A 21,261-nucleotide genomic window follows, 5' to 3' on the forward strand; every position below is an offset into this window, starting at 1 on the left:
TTTTCTGTAAAATAAAATGTGTCCAGAAGTTGAAGAGAAGTCTTATGGTTGCCATTACTTCTGTTAGCAAAAAGTCTGTGATTTAGACCCTTACTGGCAGATATACATAATTTAAAAAACCCCCCAATCCTGGACCTCTACACCATCTTAAATTTCAGACTGTATTTTCCTAACTCCATTAAGCATTACTTAAACCAAGAGGTTAGCTTGCTTTGTCTTTTTGTTTGCTTGAAATTGGATGTTATGTCCGTAGAAGCTACCCCTGGGATATGTGCATTTTGAACTTGATTTTGTCCTTCCACACTGCCAGAACAAGATTATTTAGGAAGCAATCTGTTTGCATCTATTTTTGGACTAATCCAAGAAGCTAGAGATTTCAAGATAAAAATTTTCTCATGGAATAACTATAAGGATATGTCATGCAGTAACTCTAAACAAAATTTAGGAATGTCCTGCAGTGATCAACTTAAGCTCTGGCAGAAACATTTAATAGTTGAGATCTTTGTATTGCCACAAATTCATGTCATTTCAGCCTCAGTCTTTCATAGCTTCAAAATCTTTCTGTTTGTGTTTAGTTGAGGCACTGTAAGCCCTACTATGCAGTCACCACAGTGAGAGTATGCATCAGGCTATGTAGACACCAAGCTGTACGTTAGGCACCAATGTGGCCTTGTGACAAAGGCAGTAAGTGATATCCTGGGCTGCTTTACATGAAGTATCATCAGGCTGAGGGATGTGATCCTTCCTCTCTACTCAGCGTTGGTGTGGCCACATCTGGACTACTGGTTCCACTTCTGGTCTCTCCAGTGCATGAGAATGATATATTGGACATATTGGAGAGAGTCCAGCTGATGACAATATGAGGAAAGGCTGAGAAGGCTGGCACTCTTCCACCTGGAGAAGGGGAGGCTCAGGGACACCTCATGATCGTGCATTAAATGCCTGAAAAGAGTGTCCACAGAAGAGGGAACTCTTTCAGTGGTGTTTGGTGACAAGACCAGAGACAGGGGCCACAAATGGAAACACATGATGTTCCCTCTGAGCACTAGGAAACACCTTTTTACAGCAAGTATGACTGAGTACTGACACAGGCTACCCAAAGGAGGTGGGGAAGTTATGATTATGATGATGATTATTATTATTACTGTTCTGTAAAACTTTTCAAGTTATAGTGCTTTCTTCTGGGACAAGGGCATGGACACTGCACACGATACAGAGGGTGACGGCAAACCTCCAATGGCCCAAATATGGGATTTTTTTTTTTTCCTTTATTTTCTAATACTTTTTGATATTGGAATTATTTTTGGTTTGACTGCTATTAGGCATCAAGTTGATTTCTTTGTGGAGCTATCTGTTGCAGCTATGAGAGTTCTTTTAAATGGTAAACTCAGTATGTGAAATGAGGATTGTTTTCTTTTTGTGGATTGAGTTACATAATTTCTCTCTTCAGATGTTGTGTTTCATGTCCACAATTCCTTAAGCCTTCCTTCATTTAAAAAACAGTTGGTTTCATATTTGTCATCCTCCTGCTTTTGGGTACAATAGAAGTTTAAGTGAAATGTTAACGCTTCCATTAGTATGGTAACTCTTTAAACTCTCAACATTTTAAGTAATTACCACGCTGTTTTGTTTGTTTTAAAGGAGAATATTAAAGAGTGAGCCACCTTATCCACAAGAAATGAGTGCTCTGTCTAAGGATATAATTCAGCGGCTTTTAATGAAAGACCCCAAGAAGAGGCTAGGGTGTGGTCCCACTGATGCTGATGAAATCAAACAGCATCCCTTTTTCCAGGTAAAACAAGCAAAAAAACTCACCAGATCCCACTTAATCCGCATTAGTGCATGTGAAATCAAAGTCTAAGGAAATCCTGTTGTTAACAAAACAGCTTAGAGACATATTAATTGCATGAATAATTGCTTTGAAGTTAGTGAGAATATCCATGTGTTTGTATTGTATGGATTTTGTGTGTATTAGAAGGGCATGCTGAGTTTTTAATATATTCTGTCTCTATCAGTTACTTGAAGAAGCCAAAAGACACACTGCTTAAATCAGAAGGTTTGATGCAAAACACTGAAATTATGTTGTGTTGTTCTGGTAGTTTTTGTTTAGAAGGATTTTTAAAAGATTGCCACTAGCATTATTAGTAAAATCTGAATATTGATAAAATTCACCAAACTCCCCTATTTTCCTTGGCCTAATTAAATCTTTAGTCTTGTTTAGCAAATTTTAATTCTGTTCAGATTTCAGTGTATTAATATTTGCTTTCAAACCATGATGAAGGTTGGATTTGTGTACATATCTGTAGTGTTCTATCCACTGTGGTTAAAATTGTGTTCTTTCTTTGAAAAAATGAACTATGCATTTATGGTGCTTCTTAAGTTAAGTAGAATTAAGCAGAGTTAAACTTCCTTAATTCACTGGGAGATACATTTTGTCATCATATAACACTTTCTATTTTTTACTTAATTTCAGTTCCACTGCTTTACAGTAACACGGCACTTTTCTCACAACTGCTATTTCTATGCTTCCTGTTTCTAATCATGCCTTTAAGTAAGAATTTGGAGGTTTATGCCCTCAGGGCTCTGAAAGCTAACATCAGTAATTAAGCATAGAAATCAACAATGAAAAGTTGAAGGTACTTTATGCGCGATGGCTTACAAAAATATAAATATTGCTTATTCTGAAATAGAGAAAGAAATTCAAGGACCATCGCACAAATTGTTTGGCACACCTCCACTGTTACATTTAATTATATTGACTTTCTTTTTGATTGGATTCTATCTACATACAAATAAGTATGGTACTGCTTGGCTTTAACTAAGCAAATTAGTAGAGCGTAATTTGAATGTTTTTCATTTGCCTGTGGAATATGGCAAAGGGAGTTAGGACTGTGTGTGTGGACAAGTCTCTCTCTCCAGTGTCTCTTTCTGTAAAATTTTCATTTAATTCAAACTTATTTTTCTGTTTTTTGTTTAGAATATGAATTGGGAGGACTTAGCTGCTAAAAAAATACCAGCTCCATTTAAACCAGTAATCAGAGATGAATTGGATGTCAGTAATTTTGCAGAAGAGTTTACAGAAATGGATCCAACATACTCTCCTGCAGCAACCCCTCAGACTTCAGAAAGAATATTTCAGGTATTTTTAAGAACTCAAATTAATTTTTTAAAGAAAATGATTTTTGAATAATTCCTCCTGTATAGAAGCTTTTTTTTTTTTTTTTTTTTTTTTTTTTTTTTTTTTTTTTTTTTCCTCGCCTATTATATTTTTGGAATTAATTGTGTAATTTCTAGTCCCAGTTGCCAGGGCATTTTGTTGAACAATTGCAAAATGAAAAAGGTGGAAACAGTCCTACTGCTAATTTTAAGTTCCTTGATTCTCCGTTCCCAGCTGAGTGTCCTACTTGCTGGACTAAAGTCAGTCTGTTCTTTACTGATTCTTCATCCCTTACGAGTCTTGGCCTCTTGACTCCATCAGCCTGGGCTGCCGGCTTCGACAAGAACAATGTAGCTCACATTATGTGCTAGCTGAAGTAATCCTTTGGAAAGTGGGAGCTACCTGCCGAGCTGAAAGGAGGTCCTCCACATTTTGTAGGAGTGCTCTAGTTATTCGACTGATGTATCCAGATGAGTAACAAAGCTTTCCTTGCTGTTCCCTCCTATTAAAGAACAGTCCCTTCTTAGACTACAAAGTCTGGGTGTCAAATAGGCAGAAACAGCAAGCCAACCTGGTACCAAAGCTGCAGAGGTGAACGGCAGTTTGGATTGCTTTCTCTTTTCCCCTCCTTGTGCTTTGTTGCTTTTTATTGTCTGGTTTTGAGCAGCTTAATCCTTAGGCTACAGGAATGTAGTGTCATTTTTTGGAACCTGTTAGATTTGCAGTGACTGTAGCAAGCAGGTTATGCATGTGTTAGTAACATCTGATTCACCCTGCAGCGGTAGTCACAGCTATTGTTACTGTGAAACTGGGCCCATCATTGCCCACACACATTGATACAGTTTATCCATTTAAAATTGCTTGATGCTTACATCACAACGTGCAAACTGTTTCATGCCTCACCTTTCCGGTGTCCTGGGGATCTGGCTGGTTCGAAGTATGAGCCTTTATCGCTATTGTAGAGCAATTTAGCTGAGCCAGATTAGTATTCATTAGAATTCCTGTAATATTATTGTTTTGTCTTTAACTGTGGAGGATCATATGCCTAATTCCAGGAAGATACCTATTCATGTTGAACAGAGTAAGTTACAATTTCTCTATTATGATACAAAAATCCTGATTTCTTGAAAAATTCTTCTGGAACTTCGGATGTTTCTTATGTATGATGGTGGTTTGTGTGCGACAGTATCAAGCTATATCCTTTTCTGATGTTTTAATTTCCTAGGGATATTCTTTCGTTGCACCTTCTATTTTGTTTAAACGCAATGCAGCTACAGTAGATCCTTTTCAGTTTTATGTGGGGGATGAGCGACCTGGAACTACAACTATTGCCAGAAGTGCTATGATGAAGGTAATAATAATATCAAGACTTAAATTAATTTGGTTAAATTAACTTCCCAAGCAGCACTCATAAGCTAGGCTACGGATTACAAAATAGTCATCATTCATTTATCAATTCTCTGTAATGACTCCTCAGATGATTCAAGCATCTGATGATCCATCACATCTTGCATGTGATACTATTAACAAATGGTTGAAGTTTAATCTGAAAAATGAGGTGATTTTCTAGTTTTCCAGAAGACTGAAGTATAGTGGAAGTAGTAGTAGTAGTAGTAATAATAATAATATTATTAATAATAATAATAATACTCCTGATAGTTCTTGTTCAGCCAACCACTGTAGATATTTCTAAAGCGACTTGAATCATATAATAATTCCATCTATGTTATATTTACCCAAAAGAGTGTATAGTTGTGCGAAGCCTTATAAGAACATGTGCTACTGTGATGTCCTCAAATAAGCACGTAGTTCTGTGGATAAATGTATGTATGACCATCTTTGATCCTGTTTGTCTGAATATTTTGTATCTTCAACTGTTGCAGTAGTAATGATTTATTGAGTGATTATGTTTGTTTATTGTAATGTAAGCTTTACTCTTTGATTGCTAGAATAATGTTTATGCATTTTATTCAATAAAACTTAAGATTATATTTTAATAAAAAGAGACCTCTTTTACAGTTGTAAATGTAGATGAAAAATTCTCATGAAATTTTACTCTTTGTCTTTGACTGTGTATACTATAAGTATTCTGCAAAACTAAATACAGACAGTTTCCTAACAGGACTCTCCATTTTATCATCATTATGAACTGGATCTGAAAGAGAAACCATTGGGAGAAGGAAGTTTTTCCATTTGTCGAAAGTGCTTACACAAGAAAACTAGCCAAGAGTATGCAGTAAAAATAATTAGCAAAAGGTATAAATATTCTATAAGACAATAAAAATATTTTCTTTGCTTACTGTCACCCATGGAGTAGAATAATGTTCACTACATTTTTGGAAGTGGAAAAATAACTTTAAAATTATTTCCTGCTCTGTGAATCTACAGAAACTTACTGTAACCTTATGACCGTTAAAAGATTCTGAGAGTCTTTTGAAGTAAAATGTTATTCTAGTTGGGACGTAAGAAAAAACCTAGAGAGTACTTTTCTGGTTCCTAGTTGTATTCTACCATTATTTCTCCGAATTTTGCTCCTCGCAAAGTAAGGTATAAGGTTCCTCTACCTTGAGACTTAAGTGAACTGAACATAGGCTTATGCTAGGCTCTCTTTCCTAAGCAGCCAAACTGATTGCCTTAGGATACTGCTTCTAAGAGTGGTCTGCAGTGTGGATTTCCTCAGATCTAAGTATGTGTGTGTGTGTGTGTGTGAAAATAAAATGGAATTAGGCTATGGAATTGTAAGTTACATCTTGTTTCCTGGGTGTTCTGAAGAGAACACCACAATCAATGCAGCTGACTCGATTTGTACACAGGTACTATCTGGTTCTCTTCAAGTATGGATATCTCTGGGAGTTTCTGCCCAGAGAAAAATAAAGATAAGGGATTCTTTGAGTAGCAGATGGATTTTTGCCTTCATTTTGCAGAGTGGAATGCTGTCAGAGTAGAAATGTTCTGCTCTCAGAATGATAGTTGACAGTGATCTCTTGCCCAAGACATTTGGCTGTACCTCTGTTCTTCCCTAGACTCTAGAAGAACCCATCCACCACACCTAAGTGTCTGTCATTTCATCATATGCTTTTTGAAAAGAACAAGTTCAAGAAGAGAAAGCTGAAGTGTAGGTGTCTGAGTTAGTTTTCTGAGGTCTGCTAAATTAATGGAAGCCTGCCTAAAACTGTCTTGCACTAGAAGTGGGATTCAGTAACTTAAATATAGGTATCTACATAGTGCCATTTTAGCATCTGTTGGTGTCTTCTCTGTCCTCCGGTTCCCATCAGTCTTGTGACTACTACCTTTTTGTAGATGTCTTCATGGCTGATGTCATCTTCCAGGCTCTTCCTTCCTATGCTTAGGCCACTGAATCCTACTCTAGGTATGTATGTTACAGTGAACTAGTTCACCCTGTAAGATGGATTCACAGGAATTTCACTCATTGCGAAGAGACATTAAGTGGTGTGTGGTAGACACCTACATTGGGTATTTTAATTTGGAGATCTCTGTCATGTGTCTACACTCACAAGTTTTTTTTCTGTGGTACCAGCAGAGCTGTAGATCAGTGCTCCCATCTCATCTTAAAATAATGTGTGTTTTGTTTCTGGATAAGTGAGCAGACTCGTATTGACTTTTCCCCTAGAACTTAACTTTTAGAGATTATGTCCCTGAATTATATTACTTATGGGTTCTTTTGCTCTTTCTCCTTCATCTTAGTGGCTCAGGCTAAATGAAGGTAAGAAGTGATCTGTATACAGAGATTTTTAATTTTTTTTTCCTTTTAGGATTGCAGGGTGTGAGCAGACTCAGCATGTTTGTACAGTATTTAGAGTTAGCAGTAAACCCACACTCTGAACAGTTGGCCAAAACCCAACTTGAATTAAAATATGTAAGTAATATTGCTCTGAGAATCACACCACCGTATCTTGCTAAAAGGAAAAGTATAAGTTTCTAGCAACTTCTTTGAGCCTCAGAGTCAATTGTTCACTCCTACCAGGCTAATTGTGCCCAAAAAGGGAATCTTGCACCTAGGGAAAACTTTTCATGATACTTGAGGTGAAAGCTCAGATGAACAGTTCCTCTGTGGTGTTGTTTTTTTTATAGTGCTGGAACTGCCCCCAGCCAACAATTTTAGGTTTATCTGTATGTCTGATGACCACTGAAACAATGTCAACCTGCTTGAGTTCCTGTTTTAGAGCATCCCATTTGTTTCTCACAAGGTTGTTTGAAACCTGAGGGTAACAATTTATGGAGGGAAGTATTCAGAAACGCCCACATACAAATGTCGAAGGTTTGTGCTCATGATACTGAACCTTTTTCATCTGTTTGCAAGGTCCACTTCCTTCCAATAGTAGCTTAGGGGAAAAGATTCTGTGAGTCAGGTTTTTTAATTTGTTGAGGACCAGAAGTCACTTTCAGTTCAAAAACTTCAGCAGCACAGGTGCAGGTGGAATAGCTTAGTTTAATTGTTGATTATATGAAGCCTACAGAAAGACAGAATTCTCTTGCACAAAATTCTCATTGTGGTTCTCATCCTAATTAGGAAACAAAAAGCAACCAAAAATAACGCACGTGTGGTGAGAGATTCTATCTGTATCTGTTACCTGTAAAGCCATTCTCTAAATCAGTACAGGATTAGCCTTTCTCAGAGAGAGTTGTGGCAGAAATTTTCAGGCATTATTTGCCAAAAATAAATCAATATATCTAACTAGTGGGGAAAAAAGTTCTGCTCTGTCGCCATTCATGTAGTTTTTATAACAATCACCATTTTCACTTTTTACGGCTATAGATTTCAGTACTTGAAAGAGAACTTACATAATGATTTTTCTCTGGAGCTAGTCTCTTATCTCTTCCATTTCAGATTTTTACAATGGTCTGTTTAGGAATTCATTTGTATAGCACATTTCATATATAGATGATGTTAATCTTTTTCTAGTAGAGTTCATAGTTTCCGTATAATTTTGGAAGTACTTGTCCCCATTAAGAAGGATTGGGCCAAGATAAAGGTGAACTAACAAATATTGGTAGTAACAGAGGTGAAGTCAAATTGCTCTGGACTAAGGACATGGTTTGTTTTAGATTGAAACTATTCTATATCACATCTGCTTTTGCTGTAGAAAGTTGCAGTTGCATTAAAAATATTGTTTGAATTGGGTGTGGGTTTTTTAATGGACTAAATTGCAGGGTTATGGGGAGAGTTTTTCTCCACTTACTTTTAATACGCATTTAATTGTGTTCAAGTGGTAATAGTAAAAAAATATGGATTGTAAGCAGTTAAAAAATAACACTTGGAATGTGCAATTTGCTCAGTAAAATTGGTACACAATGACTGCTCAATTTTTCCAGAATGGAAGCCAACACCCAGAGAGAAATAACAGCTCTGAGACTCTGTGAAGGACACCCGAATGTAGTGAAGTTACATGAAGTTTTTCATGACCAGGTATTTTGAAGAAACTGTAATCAGCACCTACCAAACATATCGCCATGTGTTTTCCTAAGAACTTTTTAGACTTAAGAATTCTGTAACTGTGGAGGCAACTTTTTTCCTAGGGCTTTTGTCTAGTCAGTATAGAAAATGAAGCAGAAATTTTGCATTCAAACAATCTTGTAGTTACTCTAGCAAATCAAAACAGAATATGAAAAAAATAGAGGCTGGGATTCTGTTCGTTGTTCTGTTTTGTGTTTGTTTACCATCATACAATATGTTCATGGCCCAATTTCCGTATCTGTGATACTGAAATGTGTTATCACCTTTCCCCTAGTATCATCATAAACCTTAAAACAATATTTGTGAATTAATTTTGAAATGCTGCATATGAAGATTATGTGTCTAGTATCTTTTCCTACACATTAGTAACTTAATGAAGATAACCAAATAGCTTGCCAAATTACCAAATGTGAAAGTAGAGCCTCTATTTGAAAATCTATTAAGATCTGTTTATTTAGATATCTTAATTGTCTTTTTCCTTTAAATACAGACTTCATGGTATGAAATAACAATAATTTGATCTGAATTGGAAGTTGGCCCTGGTTTGAGCTAGGGTTTTGAACTAGATGTCCTCTGCAGCTCCCTTCCAACCTGGACTACTCAGTGGTTCTGGTGTATGATTTTGTAATGGAACAAGGGGTCTCTTGCCTCTCCACATATCCCAGTCTGTCCCCCTCATGCTTTTTGTACTGGGACCAGCAGAGAGCTCATGTAGAACACTTTAAAATGAGCTGGGAGGATACAGTGTCTGTAGCGTAATTTGTACGGTAGTGTACAATGTATGGGACATTGTACACTAGGACAGGACATTTCGTTTCCTTTGGATAAAATGAATATACTGAATCTAAAAAATTCCAGGCTGCTCTGCCACTGAATCGGTTGCTTTCAACCAATGAACCCACTGTATTTTTAGCTACTTCAGCTTACTTGTGCACAATATTCTGAAGGCCAAAACTGATGAAAATCTTCTAGTTTTGACCTTTCTGCGGTTTGTCTTAATACAAAGAAGTTCCAGTTTTTAACTTGCTCTGATACCAGTGTGTTCAAATTCTACATTAGTATTCCAACCATATAATATTGGGCTGCAGTCTCTTGGTGAGCCAGAAGTTTTCTACTGAAAAAAGTCTCTTTATCCTTTCTAACATCCCTGTCAGGTATTCTCAAGGCATAAAGAAAATCTGTAGGAGAGGATATTCAAGCACTGCTAGACATCTTGGTTGTTCTAAGTGTTACTGTTTTTTGTCCACATAGCTTTGCTTCTGTTTCTTGGTACCTAAAGTGTGCAACTTTGACTGTTGTTTTGAATTCCATTTTTTTACTGCTTCCCAGAACTTTTTTGCTCTGCTTGCAAATACTACTTTTGTTGCTGTCATTTAGGGGAGGGAAGGGCTGGAAGCCGTGGCATGCCTACATCCATTGCCTTTTGAGAATGCTGACTTCACTTCCTTGTTCTGAGAAGTCTGCTGTTTGTTTAATGGCAAGACATTTGAATTGCAGTTGACTGTGTGCCAGTGTTGTCTTATAATCAAGGAAGCCCCTGCTTATTGATTGCCTTGAAAAGAGCAGCCTTCTAAAAACCCATTGCTTTTTTAATTAAAAAAAAATGTTCTTTAATTTTTGGGAAGATGTCTATTGTCATTCTAATGATGGAGTAGTTTTGGCTAATACTCTATAGGGGATAAAATCACAAGTTCTAGATAATCTTTGATTTCAGACATAAAGTTTCAGGGTGTTTTTAAAGGATTTTGAATATTTAAGTGTTTAAATCCTTGTGCATATTGATAGATACATTTCCTTATATCAGAACAGGCTTAAGCAGCAAAAGTTTAACTATTTCTATCTTTACTTGTTAGCTTAAGTAAAGCCTTTTCATCTCCCTACAAATATATCCATTTAGCTGGTGGCCTTACATTTTTGTTAATAAATGTGGGTGCACATGGTGAAGACATTCTTCAGTCTCAATAAGACTGATGGGAAAAATACCACCTGAGATTTGGTAGTTTTTTTGGCCTTCAAGATGACTACAAGCAGCAATGCTATTTCTTCAAACATTGAGAGCCTGTCAGAATAGCACTAACTCCTGACTAAATGTTGGTTTGTAATTAAATTGTTAGATTTCTAACATGCTATATTTTTATTGTTTCAGCTTCACACATTCCTAGTAATGGAATTGCTGAAGGGAGGAGAATTGCTTGAACGTATTCAGAAAAAGAAACATTTCAGTGAGACTGAAGCCAGTCACATTATGCGCAGACTTGTTTCAGCGGTGAGCCATATGCATGATGTAGGAGTAGTCCACAGAGATCTGAAACCTGAGGTATAGTGACTTGTATATATAATGTTTAGGCAATAAGTTATTAAATGTCTGGAACGTGATGTATATCTGTTTCTCCAGCCTTTGTTACAGAGTTTTCTACTTCTGTATTTTTAATTAGATGTTACCACCTGAGTTAGCAAATTCTGTAGATATTTTTCTGTTCATAGGTAAACGTAACTGTTAGGAAACATTTTTAGTTCTGTAAGCAATCTCTACTCTTAACTTGTTCTAAAACATACTTTGCCTATTTGGGGACAGTTTTCACTAGTGTGTATTTATTGTATGAAGCAGTTCATAAGCAGAGCTGGGTTGCTTGGGTACTTTGCCTGTACATTTCCACCTTTTGTTTGACCTTAATTTCCTCACTAGGGCTTATATTCCAGTAAAGTACAAAATGAGCATTAACAGAGATGTGTGATGTGAGTTCAGTAGTTTCCCAAAATAAACAATTTATTAATATATATTTTTCAGTAACTGCTTTTCTGATATTTTGGTTGTGCAGCAGCATCGTGATTTCTAGACTATTCATTTTACTATTAAAAGATTGACCACTGGCTTTGTTCCACTTCCTGGAGCCAGTGTTTTCGTGGGTGCTTTTGCCAGCAATGGGTTGGGATGTGTGTTTTCTTGAGCCTGAAAACGGTGTAGATTAATGTTGATTCATCCAGTAACAACGTTACGTTGTAGCGTGATTACAGCCATGATTCCCCAGGAAATAGCTGTTCCTTTTGTAGCTGGAGTTAAAAAAAAAAATCCACCTTTCCTATTGATGTTTTATCTTTTTGTAACCTACTTTCTGTGATATGAAAGACTTGGTATTTTATAGTGATTCCAATTCAACTGGTAAAGAAGTCTTATAGGTGTTGCTAGTTGTTTTTGAAAACCAATCCAAAATATGAATTTGAAAGAATCTCTGTCCTAGGCTCCTGTTGTAAGTAAACAGTTAAAGAGGGACTATTTTGAGATTCTAACGTGTGAGCTGAAAAAGTCATCAAAGAAACTTTCCAAGAGTCACATCAGCAGGGTAAAAAAACGGCTTTTGAAGCAAGTAAATAAAAGGATGAATCCAACTCCTCTTTCTCTCTCCTATTCATAGTCTTACTGCCACTTTGAATATAAAGGCCCAGTAAAGCAGAACTTCAACTGCAGGGTAAATTAGGCAGTCTTCAATTCTACATTATGTTCAAGAACAGACGTCTGGGAAGTCCAAGTAATGAAGGGTTAGCAAACAGCTTGCAGAATCCATTGCCTCCACAATGTTGAACTTAACCTGCTTGTCTCCTTCCTGCTTGGTTTGAAAGTTACTATTCTAGGTTCTGACATGAACTTAGTATGGGATATGCCGGTTTCCCTATATAGATACGGTTAGTGCACTTCTCTGTAAAAAGATATATAGGAAATTCTGTTGCTTTTCTAAGAATTCCAGTCAGATGTTTTTGATGTTCAACTTTGACATCTAATGTGCTATTGATAATTCTTTTTTTAAAAGTCTGGCTGGTTAAATGTAACTAAGAATGAGACTTTGTGAACTTCATGGACTGCAAGTCTTCTGTTTAGCAGCAGTAATTAGATCACATATGTTGGTCTACATAACAGAGGAAAAGTACCGGATAGAAAATAGAGAATTCTTAGGAATAGTTTGTGTAGCATATGTGGCCATATTTGGAGCCTCTCAGGAGAGGATTTGAGGACTGTTTCTGTGAAATGATCATTAATCTGGAAGCTGGGTTCTAAAGGTATTACAACAAAATGTAACAAGTGAGAGAGAATGGTGTTTATATATTGTAAAGTATATGTGGAATATAGCTGTAAATATTTGGGGGATGGGAGGGTTCTGAAATACACTTTATTTTACCTAATTAAGAGGAATACCTGAACCTGGTGTAGGATACTTGGACTGCACCTTTCTTTCCATGCATAACCAAATTAATTTTTATCACAAGAAAGTTCTTTTTAAACCAATGTTACTCATTCCTTATTTACTCATAGACTATATAACATCACCATAGAAAAAGACTATTAATCACTTATCCTTGTTGTATGAATATTTTTGTTGAAATTAGGCTTCCTTTTGATTCATTTACACAACAATTAAAAGCTGACTTTTCTGAATATGCATTAAGCCATATCTGCAGTACAGAAAGCAAAAATACTAAAATACTGTTTTGTAGCAGCTATTTGCTTTTATCCATAATGAATCCTCACAGGTCCTCATTATTGATCTGCTGGCAGTCTAGTAATCATTCTTTTACCCTTGTTAATGAGTTTGAAATTAATTAGTTTGTGTGAGTCATTCACCTTTTGTATTACAAAGTTAGGACTATAGGATTTCTAATATTGAGACTTTTCCTAGCATTCATAGATTGAACAGTGAAGGCAATAGCAAAATGATGCTCTTCTCTAAGAAGCTGAAGGGAAGACTAGAATTAGTTTATGATTCATCTTGGCCTCAGACAGTTTTTCTGTGACTTAACTTCCCTCTTGTATCTTTCTTAGCAAATACAAATACTCAGGGGAGAAAAAAAGAAGCAGATTGCCTTATATTTTCCAAACTGATAGCAACTTGTATGTCTTCAAGTCCAAAGTGCCACATTCCAGTGTGTAAAGCTGAAATTCTCAGGACCTACTGTACCAATGTCTTTACCTTGGTGTAAAGAGTAGGAACCTGTTACAGGACCTTCAGTGCTGGAATGCTGTTGGTATGCAGTATCCATACTGGCTTTGCCAGCCTTGCCAGACAGCTCTCAGAGAAACCTGTGAGCTAGAGATGCACTTCCTAACACTGCTTCATACCCAGGTGCACCTTTTTACCACAATCCTTCACTTTCAGATGACTCTTGTGCATGATTGTCCTCATGGCAGTGCTGTGTTACCACTTGAGTGCCAAAGCCTATTCAGTCACAAGACAGGATGAGCAATGGGAATCCCCCGCACAAGAAAGCTATTGTTCACAACACGTCAGAAGGAAGTGGAAGCTTACAAAAATTTGCTTTTGTTTGAGGAAGAAGGCAATTCTCCCATCTCCAGACACGTTGATTTCTTGGGTTTTTTTTCCCTTGTCAATGTTCCCAGAATTCTTTTCTCCGCTATTCTTTGCTATGTATCCATTTTCATTAGTAATCTCAGAACTGCCCTGACTTGTAGTTATGCAGGGACAGGTAAACATGTCACACTTCTTACAACCCCGAGTATTGTTATTTCTGCTTCTCTCTTCCCCCAGTGTTTCACAGTTCACCTTTCCTGTAGATGATGGAAAATTTTCTTTAGCAATAGATGTGGTAAAATAATTATAACCAATTTTGTACCCAGTGCTAATATTGATTTTTGTCTTTGCTTTTCAGAATTTACTATTTACAGATGAAACTGATAATTCAGAAATAAAAATAATTGATTTTGGCTTTGCTCGTTTAAAACCACCTGATAATCAGCCTCTTAAGACTCCGTGTTTTACTCTTCATTATGCTGCCCCAGAGCTCTTGAATCACAATGGTTATGATGAGTCTTGTGATCTGTGGAGTTTGGGGGTCATTTTGGTGAGTGAGTGAGTGACTTAGGTTTTTAACTATAATTTTATTGCATGTATTTACTTTTTGTTAAAATGCAAGGGACTTGAGATCAATTTCAGACATAAATTGGGTACATGCTGAATTCAAGGGAGGTGAAAATACTGCTGCACAAATAATATATTCCAAAGACAGATCTTTTCCAGGAGCAATTTAAAAAAAAAAAAAAAACAAACAAGTAGGAAATAAAATTTAACATTTTTGGGAATGGAAAAATTCCTTGATACAGTTATCTTCTCAGAAAGATACATGCTTGTTAGGGGGTTTTACAGGCATCCACGTAATCTTTCTGCAATTTCAATTCAGCAAAGGAATCAGCCTGTATTTTGATCTACAGAAAATTAGTTTCATTAGATATAAGTGGAGTAGAAATGTATTTTATTCATAGCTTCCTGGAATAGATGAATGTTTTTTCTAAAAGGGCTCCAGAGAAAGTCTTATATCTTTTAGATTTTCTATAGCCTTAAAATTATACTAGGCCAAGTTTTATTGCGTAGCATTGGTGATGCAAACAACAGCCCTTCATAATTAACAAAAGAGTTGTCTATAAATATGGTATATTTCCTAATGCTGCTTTTGTTCTTGTGACAGTACACGATGCTATCAGGGCAGGTACCATTTCAGTCTCAAGACAGAAGTTTAACATGTACCAGTGCATTGGAAATTATGAAGAAAATAAAAAAGGGAGAATTTTCCTTCGAAGGAGAGGCTTGGAAAAATGTTTCTGAAGAGGCTAAAGAGCTGATTCGAGGTATGTATTTGCAAGTATTTCATGTACATTATGTTTTTATTGAAAAAGATAAAATTTGGAGAACCGTACAATATCTGGATGCTGTAATTAGCTCCAAAGTGTCTGACCTGACAGAGCAATATGCACACCTTGAGCTATGTGCTGACCTCTAGTACAAGCAGTGAGTAGTGATGGACACGTCAGAGTGCATCACAAATGGCTTGGACACCTAGCAGAGTTTTCTAACGTGGTAACATGCTGGTAAGGTTAGTGGGGTTAGAAGGAACTGAGCAGCTTCAGAAAAAGTGAACTCGCTCTTACATTTAAAAGCAGAGGTTTTTTATTATGTTACTTTTGCTTTTCTAAAAAACCAAAGCAGCTTTGAGATGTCTTAAAAGCTGAGCTTTTGCATAAAAATGTATTTATTACTATTTCTTTTCCATTGGCTATTTTTTAATTCCTGTAGCAAGACTAACTGTATTTCTGAGCTACTGCATTGACATTTGCCATGCTTTGATTCCCCTAAGCTTTTGAGCATCTAATTATGTTTTCATCATGAGCTACTCTTCTACCTTAATGCTACTTAGATGGAGTTCTGAATTTCTGTAGAAGCAGACTTGTAAGGAATTTTTCTGCCAAAAATGTAGAGACTTCCAGATTCAGACTTGAGTGAATGGTGCAGGGAATCTGAGGCTTACTCTTTTGAAGTTCATCCTGGACAGGTTTGAAGTGAAGAAATCATTTGGTAGTTCTGAGTTTGTGTGAAGAGGGATGTGAGTTTTCAAATAGTTAAATACCAATTTTTTGCTTTTGAGATTCTTCTGGAGAGGATGATAGTATAAAATTGTGTGAGCCTTATCTAGGATAAATATTGGCATACCTAGGATAAATATTGACATTAGTTACTTATCAGAGCAATGCATGAGATTTTATTAAGAAATATTTACATTTTCTGTTGACCAGAGATAAATAGCTGGCAGTTTTAGAGAATGTAATGTGTTTCTATTAGGACTTCTTACAGTGGATCCAAACAAAAGAATTAAAATGTCCAGCCTGAGATACAATGAGTGGCTTCAGGATGGCAGCCAGCTCTCATCTAATCCTCTAATGACGCCTGATAACTTAGGCTCTTCAGGTGCTGCAGTGCACACATATGTCAAAGCCACTTTCCATGTAAGTTCTGAGAAATTTAATGTCGTGTGCTATGTTTTGTAATGTGTCATCTAGATTTGTATGTGTTTTTTCTCTTAACAGCAATACCTGTCTGTTCTTATAATTCAGTATATGCTTATAGCTGGATTTTTTTTCCATAATATTTCTTCATAACATCTCTGATGGAGTACGTGAAAATATGAATGATGAAGCAAGAATAAATTTCTTGAAGATATTTATATTCATGAGGAATTGGGCATTGAGTGCTGTTCTTGAAACAGCTAATGAAAGTATTCTGTTTCTTAGAGAGATCTATTAAAAGGTCTTCAAACTTTTATATTAAAAAACCCCCCAAACTTTATATTTAACTTAAGTTACTGTACTGTTACTGTTGGCTTTTTGTCCTTACGGTTACTAAATTGAGGTAGAATTTCTGGAATATATGTAGTTCATGTTTTTTATATCATGGATGCTTTTTTAGTGGACTTGTCTACAGTTGTATATTTATTAAAACTATTTGAACTGCAAGTATATTTTACAAATATTGTGTCGATTCTCATGATACCCTCTACAGAGAATAAACCAAAATAGAGCAGATTTATGCTGAAATGTTTGTGGGTGCTTTTCAGGAAGGAGAGAAAAACAAAGTAATTGTTTCTTGGAGCGGTCCTGGTAATGCAACATAATTTGGGCTGAAAGAAAAACCATAATTTAACAGTGTCCTCTCCGAAAATGTAGTGTTAAATAGGTTAAGCCTTAATGAAAAAATACTTCTGAAGTAAAAAGAACAAGGAAAGGAAGATGCCAATCAATGATGTTATATATTGACTTATGGACCTGTAAAGGCTTCTAGAGCCATTATTACAGCTACAGTAGGAACTAGTCAAGAAATTACATTTTGTCTTGTGATGTACCACAGACGATTCGTAATAAGGCATAAAATGTGTTTAAATCTCTTGAAAAACTGGGACTTACCTTTATTTTTCAACAGGCCTTTAACAAGTACAAAAGGGAAGGATTTTGTCTCCAGAATGTGGACAAGGCACCTCTTGCAAAAAGAAGGAAAATGAAAAAAACAAGTACAAGCACAGAGACACGTAGCAGCTCCAGTGAAAGTTCCCATTCTTCTTCCTCTCATTCTCATGGTAAAACTACTCCTACAAAGACATTGCAGCCTACAAATCCTACAGACAGCAATAACCCAGAAACCATCTTCCAGTTCTCCGACTGAGGAGCAGAGGATATCCTGTCTCGCAGGGTTAAGTGGTTACAGACTTGGCAGTACCTGTATTGTCTGCTCCCGCCCTTCCTCCCTGTGGCTTACAGGCTGCTACAGGAAGACGTCTGTTGCTTTAGAAGTGTATTTTAGTCATACCTTTTTAGCTTTGTATTTCCATACATTTCCTTTTAGCGTTGTTTGGTATCACTGGATATAGTATAGAACCGTTATACAACCAACATTGTATTCTCTGAGGGCTAAATTACTGGTGTGCAGTCAGGCTCAAGGTAAGTGGCTGTGCTGCTCATGGTACCGCTTGGAAGAAGACTGTTCCTCAGTGTCACAATCTTCCTCCCAGTTTCTTCCCCACTGCTCAAAGAGAGGAAAGCTCTGTAACGTATATAGAACTTTGGGATCTTCTGCTCTTAGCCAGCTCTGTGAAGAATGTTATAGAATTTGATTCTTCATGCATGTAAAGAATCATTTGTACAATGCACCAAAGCAGTATAGTACTTTAAAGCCTTTTAAATTTATGGTTACGTTCTGTCCCACTTATTTGAATTTTAAGATCAAAATGAAGCAGTATGGAACTCTTATTTTGTTTAAAAATTAACTCCGCATATCTTGTTCTAAACGACTTAGAAGTCTTAGATTTTTTTTATTTATTTATTTTTTTAAGACACTTTTAGGATAAAAGATATCTGATAAGGTGAGATGTCTAGTACTGTGATACAATAATTTTTATTTTTTGAAGTTATTAACTTCTAAAAGATTTTACAAATTCTAAAATGTAATGCTATTAGAGAAAATTAAATTTCATATTTCGTGCTTTGAAAAATGATCACATGTTAAAATACCTATTTCAAGATTTAATTATAATTTATATTTTCTTTTTATAGTTACTCAATAATTTTAAAATACTAAGATTTTTTTAAAGATGAGAAAACTCCAGTTTCAACATATATTATTATAGGGTCCATAAAAATGCATACCAAGTTATTTGAATTTTGCATTGTGCAAATATGGCAGTCTAATAATGACTGTAAAATATTAGAATATATGCTTTATTTTTTGCACTTTTATAACATCCAAAGGAGATGTTTTAGAATAAAGTGCACTCAGATCTCTCTTCCTACAAGGTGCTGAGCACTGTTTTACTGGGGTGAATGACCTGAAATCCACCATATTTGGTGGTTGTGGTCATTGTGAAGGAGAATTCTGTACTTCGCAGGAGTGAATCCCTGTATATTACCCACTATTTTCATTCCTTACTGTAAAATGCAAAGCTCTTTCTATCTTGCTTTTACATTGTATATAACAAATACTAGACCTGAGCACCTTGTGTAGTGTAGATGTTAACAACTTATGCACTGGGAATACTAAAGGGAAATTATATTGAACACTGTGCTTCACAACTTGTTCACTGTGGTGTTCTACAGTGAAGTATTTCCTACTGTGATAGTATAGTATGTAAATAACTGTTTGGAATCATAAATGTGACTTACAGAAACATCAGCATAAACTTTTAAATCAGTATATTTTATAAATTTATGGAGAGCTCTTTTATAGCTTGTATTCTCAATGACTAGGGGTAACTAAGTGCTAAAGATGACTCCTGTTTTGCAAATGCTTACTTGTGTAAGTTTCCACTGAAGTAAGAGAGGCTCCTTGTCATATGCCTAAATTTGTGTGATGGAAGACTAATTGAGTAAAGGATTTTGTTAACAGCTGTCTCTATCTTAAAGTAACCTTAATCCAAACCCTATGCAAAAAAAAAAAGGTTATAGAAATTGTTTATATCGGTGATTTTATTTATAGAATTATATCAGTATTGATAAATACAATACATCCATGTTTACAGGGATTGTGTGTATCAAAACAAGGCTTTGTAGCCCAATATGTTTGTTCTGTGTTTCTTTAATATTAATAATGGCATTCTGAAGTTTTGGAATTGCTTATGTGAAATAGTTTACTACTTTCTTGATGTGAATGTCAACAGTAATTGCAGCATTAATTTCAGGTTGATGTGAATATTGAGATTTGCACTGTTTATGTAGAAGTAGTATATTTAAAGATCAGTCTATGTGCTAATAACACAACCAGTTTTAAGTGGCTGATGTTAAAGTATTGAAAAATAATTGTCAGTGTAATATATTCAGGTTTGCTTTCTGAATGCTCTCTTTGGAAGTAATCTCAATAGTGAACATGGCTCATTTGTAAAAGAATACTTTTCCTCTCCCAAATAAACTTGCTGTAAATACAACAAACAATCCACCATTAATACTTGTTATGCAGACAGTATAAGTGAATTGGGAGATTGGAGAACAGGTTGTTTGTAAAGTTTGCACTTTGAGGAGTTCGTGGAACTTGTTGTCTTAAGGATGAGGACAACAAAAAGTGATTTTAGTCTGATTTCCTTTAAGTGTAAGAAACTTGGGTACCAGGGGGATTTGGGATATTGTGACCCAGCTGAAAGAATTTAATTGTTAAGAACACAGAACAGTTGATTCCCTGTTGGGAAATTTAAACTGTGTCTTGACAAACTGATGAAATAACAAGAATGTTAGCACTAAACAATAGATAACAAAAATACTGAGTACTAGAGATAATGGCTGTACTGTCCATCTCTTTTTCTACACAGGTTTTGAGAGACTGTTGGGAGACTGAAGTTATTAGAATACATTGCTTGTATCAAAGACAACTTTTATAGCTGAATATTTTTGTGTCCTCTTTGTGCTCTCACGGTAGTTGTTTAATAAAAATTTAAACCCAGGGTGTTTCTTTTGGGCAGGGCTAAGTACATTTAGGTATCACCTTGCATGTGCTTTGAACCAGTTACCCAGGGTAGCTGAAATGTTTATGGCCTCTGACTGCCTGCTGCCTCCAGGTGACAAAGCTCTTGAGGAAGTGTATTTGACACTAAGCTGTCTGAATTTTTAGATTAGCATCTTTACATAAACAACTGCTGATGTAAATACACATTGATACATTGAAGCTTGAGTTGCAAACTAGGCAGCTCAAAAGTAAGTTTACTTCTTGTTCTGATGTCTTTGCAGGAGAGTATTTACTCTTTTGCAGAACAGTGTTTTAATCTGTTGACCAGCCTGGAACTCAAGGCTATATGAAGAACATGGGCCATGTTTTTCATACTCAGACCACTGTTTCAAATTTGAAGTGTACAAGTTAATCTTCATTAGTACCATAAATACTTTATATGGTCTTGGTGAAGAGATGTTACACTGCAAACCATGTGTATACTTGGATTAAGCTTTCTTCACAGTGCTGCTATACCTCAGTCAGCTTTAATGTCTAGTAATATCTGTCTGCTGTCAGAAATACAGTGCTGTCAGCGGTGTTGTAGGCTGATTTGTGTGAAAAGTCAAATTTCTTATGAGTAAAGATTTCAGTTAGTGTGGGTTTTAATCTAATTTTCAAAGTACTTAATATCTGGTAAATCCATTTCTTTGTAATACTTTTAGAAACACAAATACTTGTATTAGCAGGTAATTCTGCTAAAGCATTTAAAGAAGTACAAAGAAAATAATATGACTTACTGTTTTTCTGGCTTAGTGAAATTTCTATACTTCAAGGAAAAGAGTCAGTGTGTTTGGCATATGTATTGTTTACTGCTGTGAAAAAACCCCTCT

At 35.9% G+C, this 21,261-nt stretch overlaps 1 protein-coding gene across 2 annotated transcripts in view; it reads left to right on the forward strand.

Annotated features, from left to right (window-relative positions):
- RPS6KA5 (ribosomal protein S6 kinase A5) overlaps positions 1 to 20,500 on the forward strand; it is a 73,220-nt gene extending 52,720 nt beyond the window's left edge. For both annotated transcript variants that reach the window (XM_040067049.2, XM_040067050.2), the window contains 10 exons: positions 1,642 to 1,792; positions 2,978 to 3,139; positions 4,383 to 4,508; positions 5,280 to 5,413; positions 8,492 to 8,585; positions 10,780 to 10,950; positions 14,292 to 14,483; positions 15,105 to 15,264; positions 16,253 to 16,416; positions 17,387 to 20,500. In XM_040067049.2, the coding sequence (XP_039922983.1) occupies positions 1,642 to 1,792; positions 2,978 to 3,139; positions 4,383 to 4,508; positions 5,280 to 5,413; positions 8,492 to 8,585; positions 10,780 to 10,950; positions 14,292 to 14,483; positions 15,105 to 15,264; positions 16,253 to 16,416; positions 17,387 to 17,626 (1,594 nt within the window). In that variant the 3' untranslated portion in view covers positions 17,627 to 20,500. The remainder of the gene's footprint in view (positions 1 to 1,641; positions 1,793 to 2,977; positions 3,140 to 4,382; positions 4,509 to 5,279; positions 5,414 to 8,491; positions 8,586 to 10,779; positions 10,951 to 14,291; positions 14,484 to 15,104; positions 15,265 to 16,252; positions 16,417 to 17,386) is intronic.
- Positions 20,501 to 21,261: the final 761 nt, after the last annotated feature.

This window comes from Hirundo rustica, chromosome 6, assembly GCF_015227805.2.
Source record: "Hirundo rustica isolate bHirRus1 chromosome 6, bHirRus1.pri.v3, whole genome shotgun sequence".
Classification (NCBI taxonomy): Eukaryota; Metazoa; Chordata; class Aves; order Passeriformes; family Hirundinidae; genus Hirundo; species Hirundo rustica.